The sequence below is a fragment of the Erythrolamprus reginae genome, chromosome 7, assembly GCF_031021105.1.
Source record: "Erythrolamprus reginae isolate rEryReg1 chromosome 7, rEryReg1.hap1, whole genome shotgun sequence".
Taxonomy (NCBI): Eukaryota; Metazoa; Chordata; class Lepidosauria; order Squamata; family Dipsadidae; genus Erythrolamprus; species Erythrolamprus reginae.
In genome coordinates this window covers 24,677,595-24,698,160 of record NC_091956.1, presented here as the reverse complement: position 1 = coordinate 24,698,160, position 20,566 = coordinate 24,677,595, and the positions used below count along the sequence as shown (strand labels likewise).

Genomic DNA, 20,566 nt, shown 5'->3' with positions numbered 1-20,566 from the left:
AACAATTAATTCGTGGAACAGCTTGTCTCCAGAACTTGTGACTTTTCCAACATTGGAAGTTTTAAAGAAGATGTTGGACAACCATTTGTCTGAAATAGTGTAGGGTTTCCTCCTGCGTAAGCAGGGGGTTGGACTAGAAGACCTCCAAGGTCCCTTCCAACTCAGTTATTCTGTCCTGTCCTGTCCTATCCTATCCTATCTTAACAAGGAATTCTCCAGCACTGCAGGCCACATAAATTTTGGGTTCAATTGTTGTCATAAATCAGGGATTACCTGTACACTAAGGAGACCTCTTCTAACCACAAATATTAAATATTATCAATGAGATTATGTTGAATTTACACTGCTATTATTCTATATTTTTTCTTCCCAACATAAGATGAGATGCTGTGGACTTTTTCATCTCATATTTAGCCTCCTCCTCCCCCCCTCCTCCCCCTCCTCCTCCTCCTCTTTCCTACCTACCTACCTACCTACCTATCATCCATCCATCCATCCATCTATTGCATTTATATGCCGCTCACTCCAAATGGACTCTGATACAACAGGTATAAATTCAATGTAAGTAAAAAAACAATTAAAACATCACTAAAATCACACGTATTATAAAACCATATTTGCAACAATCAGTCTTAATTCCTGGCCTGCAGGCCTGCCAGAAAGCCAGGTTTTAACTCCTCCTCCTCCTCCTCCTCCTCATTATTATTATTATTATTATTATTATTATTATTATTATTATTATTATTCAAAAAGAGGGCAGTGAAAATATTTACTGACCCCTTACATCCTGGACACAAATTATTTCAACTTTTTACCTCAAAACGTCGCTACGGAGCACTGCACACCAAGACAACTAGACACAAGAACAGTTTTTTTCTCCTGAACACCATCACTCTGCTAAACAAATAATTCCCTCAACACTGTCAAACTTTTTACTAAGTCTGCAGTTCTAGTTTTTTCTCCTCATTCCTATCATCCTTTTCCTCCCACTTAGGACTGTATGTAACTTGTATGTTGCTTGTATGCTAAGATTTTTATGAATATTGATTGTTCCTTCATTGCTTATTTGACTCCTGTGACAATCATTAAGTGTTGTACCACATGATTCTTGACAAATGTACCTTTTCTTTTATGTACGTTGAGAGCATATGCAACAAGACAAATTCCTTGTGTGTGCAATCCCACTTGGCCAATAAAAAATAAAGAATTCTATTATTTATTTGTTTGTTTGTTTATTTATTATTTATTTATTTTGTCCAATACACAATGAGGGTTTTAGTGGGTGTATATACACACACAATAAAATACATGATGAAGGTTATAGAGGAGATACTCATAGTAAAATATATCTAAGAAAGAATAGAAAAGAAGATATAGTAATAGAACATATCAATGAAAGAATAGAAGATATAGGAATAGAAGAAAGGTATAGGAGATACAGTATAGGAGAGCAATAGGACAGGGGACGGAAGGCACTCTAGTGCACTTGTACTCGCCCCTTACTGACCTCTTAAAAATCTGGATAGGCCAACCATAAATAATCAAAGGGTAAGGAAATCTGAGGAAAGAATTCAAAAGAAAGAATTTTATTACCTGACGGACATAATAGCCTCCCACGCCTTATTTTTTTCCACACGCGCGTGGCTCCCACAGCTGTTGCAGAGCGGGGCGGCAGGCGGGGGGCGGAGTTACCCAGTCACAGCCTTCCTCAGCTCCGGGAGATTTAAAAAGTGGGAGCTTTCTAAGGCCGCCGCTTTCAAACCATCGCGAACGAGCGGCAGAGCGGCGGGTCGAGGAGACGAGAGGCACCATGAGGGGGCCCAGCGCTTGCCGGACCCGGCCGGAGCAGCTCCCTTGGCCCGCGAACGGCCACAGCAGCGGCAAAGCCCGTCACCTCAGTGGGAGGAAAGCCGGTCCTGGGACGCCTTGGCGGTTGCTGCTCGCGCTGCTGGCTTGTTTTGGGGTGAGCTCCTGCAGAGGTAAGTAAGGGGGGAGGGGAGAGTCCCTGGAAACTCATTTTAAACAGAAGCCGCAACAGAAATGAATCTTCAATAGAACGGGATGTAGGACCAGGATCTAGAATAGAATAGAATATGGAAGAAATAGAATGGAATGGAATGAGGAAGAAAGAACAAAACAGAAGGAGGAAGAAATAATGGAATGCAATGAAGAGGAAAGAATGGAATAGAATAAGGAAGAAAGAATAGACTAGAAGGAAGAAAGAAGAAGAATAGAATAAAATATGGAAGAAATAATAGAATAGAATAGAATGTGGAAGAAATAGAATGGAATGGAATGGAATGGAATGAGGAAGGAAGAAAGAATAGAATGCAGTGAAGAAGAAAGAATAGAGTAGAATAGAATAGAATGTGGAAGGAATGGGATGGAATGAGGAAGAAAGAATAGAATAGAATAAAGAAGAAAGAATAGAGTACAAAGAAGAAGAATAGAATAAAATAAAATAAGGAAGAAAGGATGGAATGGAATGAGGAAGAATAGAATTGAATTGAACAGAACAGAACAGAATGAGGAAGGAAGAATGGAATGGAATGAGGAAGAAAGAATAGAACAGAACAGAACGAGGAAGAAAGAATGGAATGCAATGAAGAAGAAAGAATAGAATAGAATAAGAAAGAAAGAATGGAATGAAATGAGGAAGAATAGAATGGAATGGAACAGAACAGAACAGAATGGGGAAGAAAGAATGGAATAGGGTAGAAAGAAGAAAGAAGAAGAATAGAATAAAATAAAGAAAGAATGGAATGCAATGAGGAATAATAGAATGGAATGGAACAGAACAGAATGAGGAAGAAAGAATGGAATGAAGAAGAAAGAATAGAATAGAATAGGGAAGAAAGAATAGACTAGAAAGAAGAAGAATAAAATAGAATAAGGAAGAAAGAATGGAATGAGGAAGAATAGAATAGAATAGAATAAGGAAGAAAGAATGGAATGGAATGAGGAAGAATGGAATGGAACAGAACAGAATGGGGAAGAAAGAATGGAATAGGGTAGAAAGGAGAAAGAAGAAGAATAGAATAAAATAAAGAAGAAAGAATGGAATGCAATGAGGAATAATAGAATGGAATGGAACAGAACAGAATGAGGAAGAAAGAATGGAATGAAGAAGAAAGAATAGAATAGAATAGGGAAGAAAGAATAGACTAGAAAGAAGAAGAATAAAATAGAATAAGGAAGAAAGAATGGAATGAGGAAGAATGGAATAGAATAGCATAGAATTATTAAGCGGCCAAATGTGATTGGACACACAAGGAATTTGTGATTTGTGAGTTCAAAAAAAGAAAGCCTGTAAGATTCGGGGGGAATGATGATGGTGATGACAAGAATTCTGAAGTTGGGACATCTGTAGTACTATCAATCATGGATCTTGGGAAAAATAGATATGGAATAAGAAAAATGTGATAGAAATGGGAATGGAGATAGGATAACCTCAGAAAAAGACATTGTATAAATATATTAAAACTCCTTCCAACAGAACGGATGGAGGGTAAATATAAGAGGGTTTTGAATCTGCCTATTTGGTTGTCTTTGACAGGGAAAATAGAATTCTTTATTGGCCAAGTGTGATTGGACACACAAGGAATTTGTCTTTGATGCAAATGCTCTCAGTGTATATAAAAGAAAAGATATTTTTCAAGAATCATGATGTACAACACTTAATGATTGTCATAGGGTACGAATAGCAATCAGGAAACAATATTAATAAAAATTGTAAGGATACAAGCAACAAGTTACAGTTGTACAGTCATAAGTAGGAGGAGATGGGTGAAAAGAACAATGAGAAGACCAATAGTAGTAGCAATGCAGCCTTGGTGAATAGTTTGATAGTGGTGAGAGAATTATTTGTTTTAGCAGAGTGATGACTTTTTTGGGGGGGACACCTGTTCTTGTGTCTGAATTGTTCTGGTTTTTGTTCAAGCATCCCTTCCTTTCAATCTTATTCAAACTTTACTTTTCTTGCTTCAGGCTTCAAGGCAGGGGTCTTCAAACTTGGCAACTTTAAGACATGTGGACTTCAATTGCCAGAATTCTCCAGCCAGCATAGCATTCTGGGAATTGAAGTCCACAAGTCTTAAAAGTTGCCAAGTTTTGGGACCCCTGCTTCAAGGCAATTGTAAAAGTTTGCTTTCCCCCCCACTCCCGCTCCCCTTCCCTAATTTCCCCAGGATTTTAATACATGAAGTTTTCCTTAGCTGTTGGGCTAGAATCCTCAATCTGAGTATTGCATTGGCAGTTCTGTGTTAGCAAAAACTTCAGAAGAGAAGGATTTAGGGGTAGTGATTTCTGACAGTCTCAAAAGATTGTGATCCCCTTATATAGAGCGCTGGTGAGACCACATTTGGAATACAGTACTGTGCTCAGTTCTGGAGACCTCACCTACAAAAAGATATTGACAAAATTGAACGGGTCCAAAGACGGGCCACAAGAATGGTGGAAGGTCTTAAGCATAAAACGTATCAGGAAAGTGTGCAATAGGGTTGATATTCCTGGAGGGGTCTGTAATATGGTAAATGATTTAGCTTTACTAGATAAATGGTCAAAGCAATGGAAACTGCAGTTTAATGTTTCCAAATGTAAAATAATGCACTTGGGGAAAAGGAATCCTCAATCTGAGTATTGCATTGGCAGTTCTGTGTAAGCAAAAACGTCAGAAGACAAGGATTTAGGGGTAGTGATTTCTGACAGTCTCAAAATGGGTGAGCAGTGTGGTCGGGTGGTAGGAAAAGCAAGTAGAATGCTTGGCTGCATAGCTAGAGGTATAACAAGCAGGAAGAGGGAGATTGTGATCCCCTTATATAGAGCGCTGGTGAGACCACATTTGGAGTACTGTGTTCAGTTCTGGAGACCTCACCTACAAAAAGATATTGACAAAATTGAACGGGTCCAAAGACAGGCTACAAGAATGGTGGAAGGTCTTAAGCATAAAACGTATCAGAAAAGACTTAATGAACTAAATCTGTATAGTCTGGAGGACAGAAGGAAAAGGGGGGACATGATGGAAACATTTAAATATGTTAAAGGGTTAAATAAGGTTCAGGAGGGAAGTGTTTTTAATAGGAAAGTGAACACAAGAACAAGGGGACCCAATCTGAAGTTAGTTGGGGGAATGATCAAAGGCAACATGAGAAAATATTATTTTACTGAAAGAGTAGTAGATCCTTGGAACAAACTTCCAGCAGACGTGGTTGGTAAATCCACAGTAACTGAATTTAAACATGCCTGGGATAAACATATATCCATTGTAAGATAAAATACAGGAAATAGTATAAGGGCAGACTAGATGGACCATGAGGTCTTTTTCTGCCGTCAATCTTCTATGTTTCTATGTTTCTGTGGAGGAGATGGGAATGGGAACGATGAGAAGATTAATAGTAGTGCAGACTTAGTAAATAGTTTGAGGTTGTTGAAGAGTCCTTATTTCACTGATGTAGCAAAAATGACAGCATTCATCAAAGAACACAAAGAAATACAATTATATGAAATGTTCATATTTAATATCATCTAGTCTCATCTGCATTATTTGCTTTGTAGTTCTAAGTGAAATTATGTTCATATAAACAACTTTAAAATATGAAAACCTAAAAATGAAAATATAATGAAGAGAATGTGAATAATGGCAAAATCTTGTTTGTATCTTTTCTAAGTGTTTGTGCATCTGCCCAAAATATTAACTATGCATATACACATTGCCCGGTTAGAATTTTAATGTGGTCCCTAGCTCCAGATCCTATTTGTGCAGTTCCCTTCCATTTCTTCATTGCTTCGTTGTTCTGTGACTTAAAAAAAAACAAAAACAGAAATACCGTATGTAGAATACTTTTTTTTAAAAAGAATCTTTATTAATTTTTCCATTAAAAAACTACTTGTGTGTGTGTGTGTGTGTGTGTGTGTGTGTGTATACACACACACACACACACACACACACATACATACGTGTGTGTGTATATATATGTGTATACCGTATATATTTTCATAGATTTTCACGGGCATATGTATGTAGACTGTTCTGAGTTCGGGTTTTACCCTGTGTAATATTTTGAGTGTCTATGCGACGTTTCGGCAAAATCACATTCACCATCATCAGGCTGAAGTTGTTATCTTCATGCTGTTTTGAATATAGTTGAATATATAACTATATTCAAAGCAGCACGAAGCTAACAACTTCAGCCTGATGATGGTGAATGTGATTTTGCCGAAACGTCGCCTAGACACTCAAAATATTACACGGGGTAAAACCCGAACTCAGAACAATCTACACACACACACACACACACAAACAGAGAGAGATACAAAAAAAAGAACGAAAAAAGAAACATATAACAAACTAACAATATATAACAACAGCATTCAAGTGTAGGTGCTGGCACCCATAACACAATGCATGAGCAACAGCCCTCCCCACACCCTGCCTTCACACATTTGTACTTGCTCCCCCCACCCTGTGCATTCGAGTGCGCCCCCATATTGCTCCTGTGCAGTGAAGGGCTACCAAAATTTTTACTACCACGCTGTGGGTGTGGCTTATGCAGGACACCCTGCATTTTCTTTCAACATCTTTCAGTGCAAACTGGGTGCTCTGGGGTAGAGCTCCATTTTCACTACCCCACTGTGTTCCCCCCCGTCTGTGCAGTAGCCTACCCCTGCTCCTGTGCATTGTGTGATCAGCCTGCTCCCGCTGCGCATTAGTGCATTCCCCCATGCTGCCTCCACTCCCTATGCATGTGTGCACAACACCTCCCCCCATGATTCCCCTGTGCAGCAAATGCAACCGCCTGTGCTGCCACTCCCCTGACCATGCGTGCACCACCACCCTGCTCACATGGGGTGGCAACCTCTTAAATACTGATATATTCAAGAATCTTCTCCTATACTCAAGTTCAAAGGCGTGAATGTTTTTTCTAGCCTGGGTCTTTACAGTCCAACTCTCACGTCAATAAATATGTGAAGGAAATACCGTGGCTTATGCAATTCAGATCTTCGTAGGTGTAGACCCATCATGGCATTTTAATATATTTTCCAAGGCCATCATGGATACTCTAGGACAGTGATGGCGAACCTTTTTTTCCTTGGGTGCTGAAAGAGCATGCACACATGCTATTGTGCATGCGCGAGTGCCCTCACTCATAACTCAATGCCTGGGAAGGGCAAAAACAGCTTTCCCCGCCCACCGGAGGCTCTCTGGAAGCTGGAAATGGCCTGTTTCCCAACTTCTGATAGGTCCAGTAGGCTCGTGTTTTGCCCTTCCCAAGCTCCCAAAGCTTCCCTAGAGCCAGGGGAGGGTAAAAATGCCCTCTTCCATCCCCCAAGAGGCTCTCTGGAAGCCAAAAACGCCCTCCCATAGCCTCTGTGCAAGCCAAAAATCAGCTGAACACCACACACATGCATGTTGGAGCTGAGCTAGGGCAACACCTTGTGTGCCAGCAGATATGGCTCCATGTGCCACCTGTGGCACCCATGCCATAGATTCGCCATCACTGCTCTAGGAAATGTTAATCTATAGTGTATTTCTTGTCTGATGTTTCATATGTTCTTGATTCCTTATAAATAAAGAACCATAAAAATTCCTTATTCATAAATAATTGAAATATTAACTGATTGAATAATATGAAATGATTGAGTGTTGAATATAAGTCATTTAAGAGAGTGAAAGAGACAGAAATACTGTACATACCTATTCTCTATCTAATATCATTTCAAAAAATACCTGAGTATGTTGTATTGTATTGTATTGTATTTGTGTTTATTAGATTTGTGTGCCGCCCCTCTCCGAAGACTCGGGGCGGCTAACAACAATAAAAAAGACAATGTAAACAAATCTAATATTAAAAATAATCTAAAAAACCCCAATTTAAAGAACCAATAATTCATACAAGCATACTATGTATAAATTCTATAAGCCTAGGGGGAAGGGAAAATTTCAATTCCCCCATGCCTTACGACAGAGGAGGGTTTTAAGGAGCTTGCGAAAGGCAAGGAGGGTGAGGGCAACTCTGATATCTGGGGGGAGCTGGTTCCAGAGGGTCGGGGCCACCACAGAAACGACATTGTTGAAATCACATCTAGATAGTGGGAACACTGCCTAATTTAAAAGAATGAAAAGTTTTTCATTCAAATATATGTAGATATTTATGGGACGGATCACATTTCAAACTCAATATTGTTAGGATTAGGGATTAAAATAAAATGTGTTTGAAAACATTTGTTTCACATAATCCAATGTGTACTGCTACGCAGCTCAGATTCAAAAGTGTAGAAATTTCAATTTTTTTGACATTGAAATTAATGAGAAGCATGACAAAATAATGACATAAGCATATAATATTTCATGTCACGGCATAAATCAGTCCTGAAGTGAATTGTTGTTAGATTCCGAATGTTTGCCTAGGTCACTCTGTTTTCTGAGTAACAGTATTTGTTTCTTGAGTGACATATTCATAGTTGGTGATCTTGGCATAGTTGGTAATATCATAAATAGAAAATTTAAATCCAGATCATTCTCCCCCTCTTATTTCCAGGTGTACCAGTGATGTCCCATGTTCTCCAAGGAGAAAAAGTATGGAACGAGGTACTAAACAGTAGCCCTTGTGTTGCTTCTTTCAGGGTTGTTTTATTTAACATAAAGGGTGTACCCAGTGGTGAAATCCATTTTTTTTATTACCAGTTCTGTGGGTGTGGCTTGGTGGCGTGATGTGGTGTGGCTTGCTGGGCGTGGCTTGGTGGGCATGGCAGGGGAAGGATATGGCAAAATCCCCATTCCCACCCTATCTGAAGCTAGCCGCTGATTGAATTCTGCTACTGGTTCTCCAGAACCTGTCAGAACCTGCTGGATTTCACCCCTGCATGTACCTATGCCATTTGCACTATAAGTGTTTTTTTAAAGAAAACCATGGAGAATTCTAATGGGGAAGAGACATATACTTTATTTGTAATACTCAACCAAAAAAACCCTAAATTAATTGCATTTTTGTTCAGTTGAAAACATTACTGAATCTACTTTCTTCTCAATCTCGATAGATAGATGATATGTGTTCTGCTATCCCAGCTGGAGACACTCTGCCTCGGGTCAGTTGAATTTAACGTTTTAAATAATGCAAATGTGTTGATTTTTTTCCCCAGGATGTTAATTTGAGTTCATTAATCTAGTCCAGTGATGGCAAACCTATGGCATGGGTGCCACAGGTAGCACATGGAGCCATATCTGCTGGCACACGAGCCATTGCTCTAGCTCAGCTCCAGCGGGCATGTTTGTGCCAGCCATCTGATTTTTGGCTTGCACAGAGGCTCTGGGAGGGAGTTTTTGGCTTCCAGAGAGTCTCCAGGAGGATGGGAGAGAGTGTTTTTACCCTCCTTGTGCTCCAGTAAAGCCTTTGGAGCCTTGGGAGGGCAAAAGACGAGCCTACTGGGCCCACCAGAAGTAGGGAAACAGGCCATTTCTGACCTCCAGAGGGCCTCTGGGGGTGGGGGAAGCTGTTTTTGCCCTCCCCAGGCATTGAATTATGGGTGTGGGCACTCAATTTCCCAGTTATTGGGTGAACAAGTGAACAATTGGACTGCATTTAACCTGTGCCTTGTGTGTACCAGAAAATCCCTTTGACATTTAAAAAGGGAGCTGTTTCTGTTTTTCTGTTTATAAAAACTTTTAGGTTTTCCTTTTATCGTGTGGTGTGTGTCTTCCTGGACTTAATTACCCTGTAATTACGGGCGGTTGAGACACGCCGGCAGAACAACTGGGCCCACCAGAAATTGGGAAACAGGCTGTATCCGGCCTCAGAGGGCCTCTAGGGGGCAGGGGAAGCTGTTTTTGCCCTCCCCAGGCATTGAATTATGGGTGTGGGCACTCGCGGGTGCGTGATAGCACTCCTGCAAACTCTTTCGGCACCCAAGGAAAAAAAGGTTCACCATAACTGATCTAGTCTCTCTTTTTTTTAGTCATCCCATGCACTAGAAGAATTTTGCTTTACGATTCTGGAATTTCTACAAAAAAGCAAGGTAATAACAGTTACCACTCTATTTTTTTAATATGGTAGTCAGCTTCTTCTGTTCACATAGTCTTTATTTTATGACCAACTGTTTAGTAACTGCTCAAAGTTCTGACAGCCCCTCCCAATATGGTACCTAACATCCAGTTTTTAAGTTCCAACTGCTATTCCCCGGTCACATGACCTCATTTCTAATGCTTAGTAACCAGGTTACATTTATGGCCATTTGCAGTGTCCTGTGGCTACACAACCACAATTTTTGACAAATATGATGCTTGCTTCCAGTTTTCAGAAAAAGTACACCCTATAGTGAACAATGAATTATTTTAACAACTGCCGCAAAGGTCACAAAATTGATCATGTGATGATCCACTGGATCTTGAGTTTGACATCCCTGGTCTAGAAAGAAATTGTGCCCTGCTGCCAAAAGCAGCATAATTGTTTCCAGTTTTCTTTTTTAAAATAGTTTTATCAGTTTGTTTATTTATTCGATTTTTATGCCGCCCTTCTCCTTAGACTCAGGGCGGCTTACAACATGTTAGCAATAGCACTTTTTAACAGAGCCAGCATATTGCTCCCCACAATCCGGGTCCTCATTTTACCCACCTCGGAAGGATGGAAGGCTGAGTCAACCTTGAGCCGGTGATGAGATTTGAACCGCTGACCTTCAGATCTACAGTCAGCTTCAGTGGCCTGCAGTACAGCACTCTACATGCTGCGCCACCCCGGCTCTGTTCCTGTTGTATTTATATGTTCTATGATATCCATGCTGGTTTAGCAAGGAAACCAAAAAAGACAACACTACTAATGTAAAGATAGTTCTACCATGATACGTTTTGTGAATGTTTATAGGACCCTACTTTGTTGCATGAACTTTTACAGGCATTCTAAACAAACAAATAAATTTATAACAAACATTCTTAAGAAATAAGAAATAAACTGTAACAAACAAGAGGAATTTTATTCTGTATAAATCTCATACCAAAGTCCTAAGCATCAACAAAGAAGAGGGAGTCAAACTATGCTCCAAAGCACCTGAGGGTAGAACAAGAAGCAATGGGTGGAAACTAAAAAAGGAGAAAAGCAATTTAGAACGAAGAAGAAATTTTTGACAGTTAGGACAATTAATCCACAGAACAGCTTGCCTCCAGAAGTTGCGAATGCTCCAACACTGGAGGTTTTTAAGACAATGTTGGATAACCATTTGTCTCAAGTGGTGTAGGGTTTTCTGCTTAAACAGGGGGTTCAACTAGAAGACCTCCAAGAAACCTTCCAACTCCTTTCCTATTCTATTCTTATTCTACTCTATTCTATTCTAACAAGGAATTCTACAGCACGGCAGGCAACAAAAAGTTTGGGCTCAATTGTTGTCATAAGTAAAGGACCACCTGTAGACTAAGGAGGCCTCTTCTAACAACAAATATTAAATATTATCAATGAGATTATGTTGTATTTACACTGTTATTATTCTATATTTTTTCTTCTCTGCATAAGATGAGATGTTGTGGAACTTTTCATCTTACATATTTAGCCTTTAGTTCTGTGCATCATGTTAAAACTTTATTTTATTTTATTTATTTATTTATTTATTTATTGGATTTGTATGCTGCCTCTCTCTGTGGATTCGGGGCGGCTAACAACAGTGGTAAAAACAGCATGTGACAATCTAATAGTAAAACAGCTAAAAACCCTTGTTATAAAAACCAATCATACATACAAACATTCCATGCATAAATTGTAGAAGCCTAGGGAGAAAGAATATCTCAGTTCCCCCATGCCTGGCGACAGAGGTGGGTTTTAAGGAGCTTGCGAAAGGCAAGGAGGGTGGGGGCTATTCTAATCCCTGGGGAGAGTTGGTTCCAGAGGGTCGGGGCCACCACAGAGAAGGCTCTTCCCCTGGGTCCCGCCAAATGACATTGTTTAGTTGACGGGACCCGGAGAAGGCCCACTCTGTGGGACCTAATTGGTCGCTGGGATTTGTGCGGCAGAAGGCGGTCCTGGAGATAATCTAGTCCAGTGCCATGAAGGGCTTTATAGGTCATAACCAACACTTTGAATTGTGACTGTAGTCTGGCCTGGAAGATATTTATTATGCAGATCTCTGCTGTGCTTACAAGAGTCTGTTTTAGGAGAGGGACTTTCTCCCAGACTCAAGCTAGAATCTCACTGCCGTCCACGTGTCTCTATTCCTATTTTCTTAGTCATTGGTCACACATCCGTTGCTGCCAATTGTTCCCCAACTTCAAGACAGGCGGCAGAAGAGGTACAAAGTGGACGTACGTAACTTCTAAATTATACTTCATGTGTCTTTCTCATCTTTTTTTTAAAGCTTCTATTTCTTCTATTTCTGTTTAGGCAATAAAAACAAAATGCACAGGTACAGTATGAGTGGTACCTTGCTCAACCATAGCAACCGTGAGGGGGATCTTGGAGTCCTAGTGGACAACCATTTAAATATGAGCCAGCAGTGTGCAGCAGCTGCCAAAAAAGCCAACACAGTTCTAGGCTGCATTAACAGAGGGATGGAATCGAGATCACATGAAGTGTTAATACCACTTTATAAGGCCTTGTAAAGACCACACCATTCAGTTTTGGTCGCCATGATGCATGAAGGATGTTGAGACTCTAGAAAAAATGCAGAGAAGAGCGACAAAGATGATTAGGAGATTAGAGGCTAAAACATATGAAGAACGGTTGCAAGAACTGGGCATAGTTAGTTTAATGAAAAGAAGGGGATACATGATAGCAGTGCTCTAATATCTCAAGGGTTGCCACAAAGAAGGAGTCAATCTATTCTCCAAAGCACCTGAGGGTAGAACAAGAAGCAATGGGTGGAAACTAAACAAGGAGAGAAGTAACTTAGAATTAAGGAGAAATTTCCTGACAGAACAATTAATCAGTAGAACAAGAAGTTGTGAATGCTCCAACACTGGAGGTTTTTAAGAAGAGATTGCACAATCATTTGTGTGAAGTGGTGTAGGTTTTCCTGCCTAAGCAGGAGGTTGGACTAGAAGACCTCCAAGGTCCCTTCCAACTCAGTTATTCTATATTCTAAAACTGAGTTTATATATAATTGGAGGTTTTTCCTGCCACAATGGGATTGATTCACACAGAGAAATACATTTATATTTATTTATATCACACTAAGCCTGAAAGAAAGAAACTATTTTATGTTTCTTGTGTAGGATACTTAATTTTTGTGAGCCGAACAACAAATTTGTACATTGTACTTTGTTTTGTTGTTGCTGTGAGCTGCCCCGAGTCTACGGAGAGGGGCGGCATACAAATCTAATAGATAGATAGATAGATAGATAGATAGATAGATAGATAGATAGATAGATAGATAGATAGATAGATAGATAAATAGATAAATATTCTAAAACTGAGTTTATATATAATTGGAGTTTTTCCTTGCCACAATGGGATTGATTCACACAGAGCAATACATTTATATGTATTTATATCACACTAAGCCTGAAAGAAACTATTTTATGTTTCTTGTGTAGTGCATATGAACTATATCTGAAAGTACTTGTGTAAACTTTTTACCACAAAGAAAATGAAAGAGAAGTACAGTAAGTGAAATTGGACTTACACTGCTCTTCATAATTAAAGACTTTTTAGCAAAACATTCTGATGAGGCTGTTATAATCACCTCACAAAGTGTTGATGTAAATATTCCCTATTTATGGCAGGTGGGAGTATCCACTCATTAAATTTGATTGAGATGGTTTGTAGGAGCAAAAAGGTATTACGATGTGGAAAAGGATTAAAACAGGTCTTTGTTACTTTGCCAGCATGTTTTGGGGGATTTTGAAATCTGTTCTTTTTTTTAGGAAGAACTTCGAATACCTGGAGGAGTTGAAAGCAGAGGGTACTTTATGTTCCGAGTAGGTCAATATGTGTTTGTTTCTGGCTCAGGGCTATATTACAAGACAATAAACAGAACCTATGCTGAGAATTGAAATTATTCTTTGGGGATAATCTTTTGACTGGCCAATACATTACAACTACCAATAGATGATTCAGCCGATTTTATATCTCCAGTATAATTTTTTCCCCCTTCATATGCTTTAATACAATGCCAAATATCTTCTAATTCCAGTACAATAAAATGCAGTATTTTGTTAGTAATTCTTATATAATCCCAGAAAAAAAATCATAGTTCAGAATTGTTAATTCCTCTATAAATCCTTTCTCCCTTATTGCAATTTTTTTTCTAATCTTGTCCTCCAGCAATCACAATCATCATGTATTACATTTCCTCATTAATGTTCCCTCAAATATATACTAACAAATGAACAATATTTCTAACATTCTAATTAACTGCTAAGCCATAGTGCCTCCTATTTCTCTTTACACATTTTACTTAAATTTTAAAAAACCCTATACAGTCTATCAAATCATAAACATTGAAAATACAAAAAAAAAGAAAAGAAGAAGAAAGAAACACAACCAAGTTCAATTTTTTTCAGTACAACATAAATCATCTGTTAATCACTAATTCCAATTTTATATATATTCAAGGCTCTGCTTTAAATACACAATACAATCAATTTAAGAGGAATGGAGTACGTAGGATGCTTAATTTTTCTGAGCCGAACAGCAAATTTACCCTTAATTTTACCCAAAACTTTATCCTTAGGATCTGGAACCAACTCCCCCCAGAGATTAGAATAGCCCCCACCCTCCTTGCCTTTCGTAAGCTCCTCAAAACCCACCTCTGCCATCAGGCATGGGGGAACTGAGATATTCTTTCCCCCTAGGCTTCTACAATTTATGCATGGTATGTTTGTATGTATGATTGGTTTTATAACAAGGGTTTTTAGCTGTTTTAGTATTGGATTTCTACATGCTGTTTTTATCACTGTTGTTAGCCGCCCCGAGTCCATGGAGAGGGGCGGCATACAAATCCAATAAATAATAATGATAATTATTATTATTATTATTGTTGTTATTATTATTATGTCAGTACAACACAGCAAACGAGATCACTATGCTGGATTTTGTATTTCATCAACAGTTGGGCGCTTCCCAAGCACCTAGGACTGCGTGATGTAGCGGTGAATTATGTTTGTCGATCCCAGTAAAGCGGCCTTTTGCAATTGACAATTAATAATTTGCAATTATTATTATTATTATTAATAATTTATTATTATTTATTAGATTTGTGTGCCGCCCCTCTCCGAAGACTCATTATCCATTGTTGACCTCTCCCGATTCCTAAGAGGTCAGTCTAGATTGGCCACTGAGGTCCCTTCCCTTTCTATCATTCTGTAAGTCTCCTGAATGAGAAGTGGGGATCAGACTAGATGGCTACTGAGGTCCCTTCCCTCTCTATCATTCTGTAAGTCTCCTGAATGAGAAGAGGGTCAGACTAGATGGCCACTGAGGTCCCTTCCCTCTCTATCACTCTGTAAGTCTCCTGAATGAGAAGTGGGGTCAGACTAGATGGCCACTGAGGCCCCTTCCATCTCTATCACTCTGTAAGTCTCCTGAATGAGAAGGGGGTCAGACTAGATGGCCACTGAGGCCCCTTCCATCTCTATCATTCAACTGGTGTGTGTGTGTGTGTGTATGAAAGAGCAAACTGTCCCATTCGTTCCTTCCAAAAGTAGCATTTTGTAACAACCGTTCTGATTGGATGGTGGCGAAGTGTCCCATGTGGCCAAAAGGCTGTGGCTGAATGTGGATTTTTGTGACCAAAAGGCTGGGGCCAATAGCTAGGGGCTTTTGGGCGAGGGAGAGAAGGCAGTGGCCGATCAGCTGCTGCGGAGGAAAGAGCTTCGTCCAACTGGCAGAGGCAAAAAGTCCCATCCCCCAGTAAGGAGCATGCATAAGTGCACCAGCGTGCCTTCCGTCCCCTGTCCTAATGTTTCTCTTTTACTAGTATCATATATATATAAATATTATATCTTTGAATAGCACCAATACGTACTTGACAAAACAAACAAACAAACAAAGCTTGAACAAGTTTGTTCTCCTTCAACATTCAACTATTTCTTTTGCCTTTATTAATTTCTCAGTTGGACAGATTCCAATTCTGTATGTGTGCATGTACACAAAAAAATGCACACAGCAGGATAGGACAGGATGACCTAAATAAAGAAATATCCAAAAGTGGAAGAGGGTCAGTTCGGTCAATGTAGTAGAGCACTGAAATGCCATACTTCCAGAACTTTCTGAAGAGACCAGGGGAAAACACTGAAAATGAAGAGGTACAGATGAATTTGTTTGGTTTCTTGTTATCTACCAGAGAATAATCCTGCAGTCCTCAGCTATAGATTATCATTACTACCCTCCAGCATTACATATACGGTATTCTGGTGAATATGTCAGTATAAATGCTTGCAGGTTAAATCAATGAGTCAGGCATACTTCATGGTTTATATACGCCCCTAAGGCAACTTTTAGTCAGAAGTTTTAGTTTAAGGTAAATAAAGGTCAATATTTTTTGCTCATTTTTCCTACTTTTCTTTTATTATTATTGAAACTCTCAAATCCCTTCTCTAATATTTAGCTGTAATTAAAACATAAGAGCGATCTGAAAAAAAATCACAAACATGTTAGAACTTCGTTTCAATTCACAAATCTCAAGAAGTGAGTTTATAATTCTCACAGAAGCATTCCCAAATATATTAATTATCCATCCTTTTCTCTCTTTTTTTGTAGCCACGTAATGGAAGGAGATCAACTGCTTTCTATTGAAAAGGTTTCTAATCTTACTTTTTGTTTCAAATAATGTTTTATTCAGTTGGAATGCCTGGGGAAAAAGTATAAAAATTATCTTTCACCAAATCTTACAAATGTTATATTTTTAAAATAAAGTTTTCAAGTTTCCAGTTACGTTTTAAAATAAAGTGTGTGGATGCATGTATTATAGATAAGTAGAGTGCAGTATTGCAGGCTACTTCAGCTGACTTCTAGTTGCAGTTCGGCAGTTCAAATCTCACCAGCTCAAGGTTGACTCAGCCTTCCATCCTTCTGAGGTGGGTAAAATGAAGACACTTTTTACAAACTTCAAACTTGACAGCTTTAAGACTAATGGACTTCAATTCCCAGAATTCCTCCTCCAGTCATGCTAGATGGGGTAATGGGGTCACTCATGCCCTCATCACCTCGAGGTTCGACTACTGCAACGCTCTCTACATGGGGCTACCTTTGAAGAGTGTTTGGAAACTCCAGATCATGCAGAACGTGGCCGCGAGATCTATCGTAGGGCTACTTAGATTTGCCCATGTCTCTCCAACACTCCGCGCCTGCATTGGCTGCCGATCAGTTTCCGGTCACAATTCAAAGTGTTGGTAATGACCTATAAAGCCCTACATGGCATCGGACCAGAATACCTTCGGGACCGTCTTCTGCCGCACGAATCCCAGTGACCAATGCGATCTCACAGAGTTGGCCTTCTCCAGGTCCCATCAACTACTAAACAATGTTTCTGGCGGGCCCCAGGGGAAGAGCCTTCTCTGTGGCGCCCTGGCCCTCTGGAATCAACTTCCCCCAGAGATTAGAATCGCCCCCACCCTCCTTGCCTTTCGTAAGTTACTAAAGACCCACTTATGTCGCCAGGCATAGGAGAACTGAGATATCCCACAGGCTTATACAATTTACGCATGGTATGATTGTGTTGTATAGTTGGGTTTTAGAATGTTTTCAATATTAGATTTGTTACACTGTCACTGTTTTGTTGTGAGCTGCCCCGAGTCCACGGAGAGGGGTGGCATATAAATCTAATAAATAATAATAATAATAATAATTATTATTATTATTATTATTATTATTATTATTATTATTATTATTATTATTATTATTATTTAGAAGGCAAAAACCACACAGGGTCAAAGGGTCTGGGAAGCATGCAGGGAACTCCTGGGCTGTTTATTGCCCATTTTTTTTCACAAAAATTGGGGTATTTTTGTCTTCCCCCAGTCCCCAGGAGTTCTCTGCAGGCTTCTCAGACCCTCTGTCCATCCCATTTTTGTGAAAAATGGGCCCATTTTGCACAAAAATGGGACACGGAAGCGGGGCTTCGGTATAGCAAAAATGTTGTATTCGGTGTATAAAACCCACCAACATTTTCAGTCTCATTTTTTGGGAGGGGGGAACGGTGCATCTTATACTCCAAAAAATACAGTGGTTCTTTTAAGAAGTCCTCTTTGGTCTTCATGGATAAGAGTGTAGGTTTGTTCCCATAGCATCACTCCTCTTCAGAGTCTTCCGTCTTACAAACATACACTTCCCTCCTCAGTGGGACAAATTTTCTGGGGTGGGTTCTAATTATCTTCACCACCAGTTCGCATTGCGACATTTCACGTGCACGCACTTACTCCACTCGTGTGTGCACGTGCACCGCCTTGTTCAGTTTGGCTTCCGCACATGCTCCGTAGCAGTAATCAGCCCGAAACACAGCTGAGGAGCTGATCAGCTGTGCTTCAGGCAAAGGAATAAAAGTCAGTATTAACCGGGGAGGGGGGGGGGTGAGCAAGAGGACCCTTTTTCAAGCAGCGGAAAAGGAGAAGCCGTCCGAACAGGGAAAAATTGGCCAATTTTTTTTTTTTAACATGGTAGTGCCCACGGACGGCACCGATATTTGAGGTCACCAGCGGGTTGCTATCAGTTCGAGCAATCAGATCTGAACCAGGAACAACCCATTGCTAAGAGCAAAACAGATTCTTGGAGTAAGTTCTAATCACTCTGGATTAGAGCAAACATAATTCCAGTAATGGATTTTACCAATCGATGTTACAAAAATATTAATATTCTCCCAGATGTATAACAATTTATTCCATTTTTAAAAATGGATTATATCATGAAAGTATCACGCCCTCATCACCTCGAGATTCGACTACTGTAATGCTCTCTACATGGGGCTACCCTTGAAAAGTGTTAGGAAACTTCAGATCGTGCAGAATGCAGCTGCGAGAGCAATCATGGGCTTCCCCACGTATACCCATGTCACTCCAACACTCTGCAGTCTGCATTGGTTGCCGATCAATTTCTGGTCACAATTCAAAGTGTTGGTTATGACCTATAAAGCCCTTCATGGCATCGGACCAGAATATCTCCGGGATCGCCTTCTGCCGCACGAATCCCAGCGACCGATTAGGTCCCACAGAGTTGGCCTTCTCCGGGTCCCGTCGACTAAACAATGTCATCTGGTGGGACCCAGGGGAAGAGCCTTCTCTGTGGCGGCCCCGACTCTCTGGAACCACCTCCCCCCGGAGATTAGAACTGCCCCCACCCTCCTTGCCTTCTGTAAACTCCTTAAAACTCACCTCTGCCGTCAGGCATGGGGGAATTGAGGCATTCCCCCTCCCTCCCCCTGGGCCTATATAATTTATGTATGGTGTGTCTGTGTGTATGTCTGGTTTAATAATGGGTCTTTTTTTTTAATGGTTTTTAAATTTATTAGATTTGTTATGAATTGTCTTATTGTATGCTGTGAGCCGCCCCGAGTCTACGGAGAGGGGCGGCATACAAATCTAAATAATAATAATAATAATAATAATAATAATAATAATAATAATAATAATAATAATGTAATTGTTTTATATATTATTATAATTAAATATTTTTTCTTCCTTTAGGCTTGTTCTTGGATCACTTTTTTGGGGCTGCAGAAAAAAAATTTGACATCTTATGCGCTATTAAATGTCAAAGCTGTTTTTTTGTAAAGATATTCTATGCACCGTACCAACTTCTTATGATTAAAAATGCAATCCTCTGCATGTTGATTCTCAAAAAAGTTATTGTTTAAAGGAGCTTATGCTCACTTTAGTGCGCACAGGTTTGCAACCTAAAGTACAATTTTGAAAGCATCTTAACATTATTCTATTCCCTTGTGTTACAATGTTTGAAATGGTGTGAAATTAAATTATAAACAAAAGTGCTGTTTTTGCATGCTTGGACCTTGTCAGTTGAGCGAACGATACATATATATAATTTTTTTTCTCCTTTACTGTAAATAAAAACATTCAGTGGAGAGTTGTTTTTAATGAGAGTATTTTAATGAGAATGTTGCTGATTGTTAGTGTCATGCTTCTTGGGCTTTCGGTCTTATGGTTTCCAATTCAGTTTGAGTGTTTTTGCAATACAATTATTGCACTAATATTCAAAATATTTTAAAATGGGTCCTCCTTGCATATTATGATATTATGATGTTTCTGCTGTTGAAGCAGGGGAGTATTGGAAGTGGAGTTAACAGAATTGAGGAACGTTCAAAATCTTGACCTCATCTCTTTGTGTTACCACCTACACTTATTAAACACTCCATCCCTATGGCATTCAACTTTCTTTAATGATACACTGTCTTAGACATGGCCATTTTAACTTTTTTGAAAAATATTGCTTTGCTGCAAAAGTTTGCTTCCTACCCATCACTATATATTTACTTGAGAGAGAAGGGAAGTCTTAAAAACATGAAAGTCTATCTACATCTGTCTGTTTATCCTATCCCATCCCATCCCATCCTATCCTATCCTATCTTATCCTTCCATGCTATCTACCTATCTATTCTCTATCTACAGTACCTACCTACCACGGGTGGGTTTTAACTTACCTCA

General features: G+C 39.6%; 1 protein-coding gene across 4 annotated transcripts; it reads left to right on the top strand.

The window, feature by feature from the left end:
* Positions 1-1,686: 1,686 nt before the first annotated feature.
* On the top strand, positions 1,687-19,982 carry LOC139169902 (neuromedin-U-like). 4 transcript variants are annotated; one of them, XM_070756565.1, is made up of 8 exons: positions 1,692-1,979; positions 8,538-8,587; positions 9,037-9,084; positions 9,952-10,011; positions 12,203-12,277; positions 13,838-13,875; positions 16,674-16,713; positions 19,592-19,982. In XM_070756565.1, the coding sequence occupies exons 1-8, from the start codon at positions 1,811-1,813 to the stop codon at positions 19,676-19,678; spliced, it is 567 nt and encodes a 188-aa protein (XP_070612666.1). In that variant the 5' UTR covers positions 1,692-1,810; the 3' UTR covers positions 19,679-19,982. The 4 variants fall into 4 exon arrangements, with proteins under 4 accessions (XP_070612669.1, XP_070612666.1, XP_070612670.1 ...); XM_070756566.1 differs by having other exon boundaries at positions 1,699-1,979; positions 13,838-13,891; XM_070756568.1 differs by lacking the exon at positions 12,203-12,277 and having other exon boundaries at positions 1,687-1,979.
* The last annotated feature ends 584 nt before the right edge of the window (positions 19,983-20,566 follow it).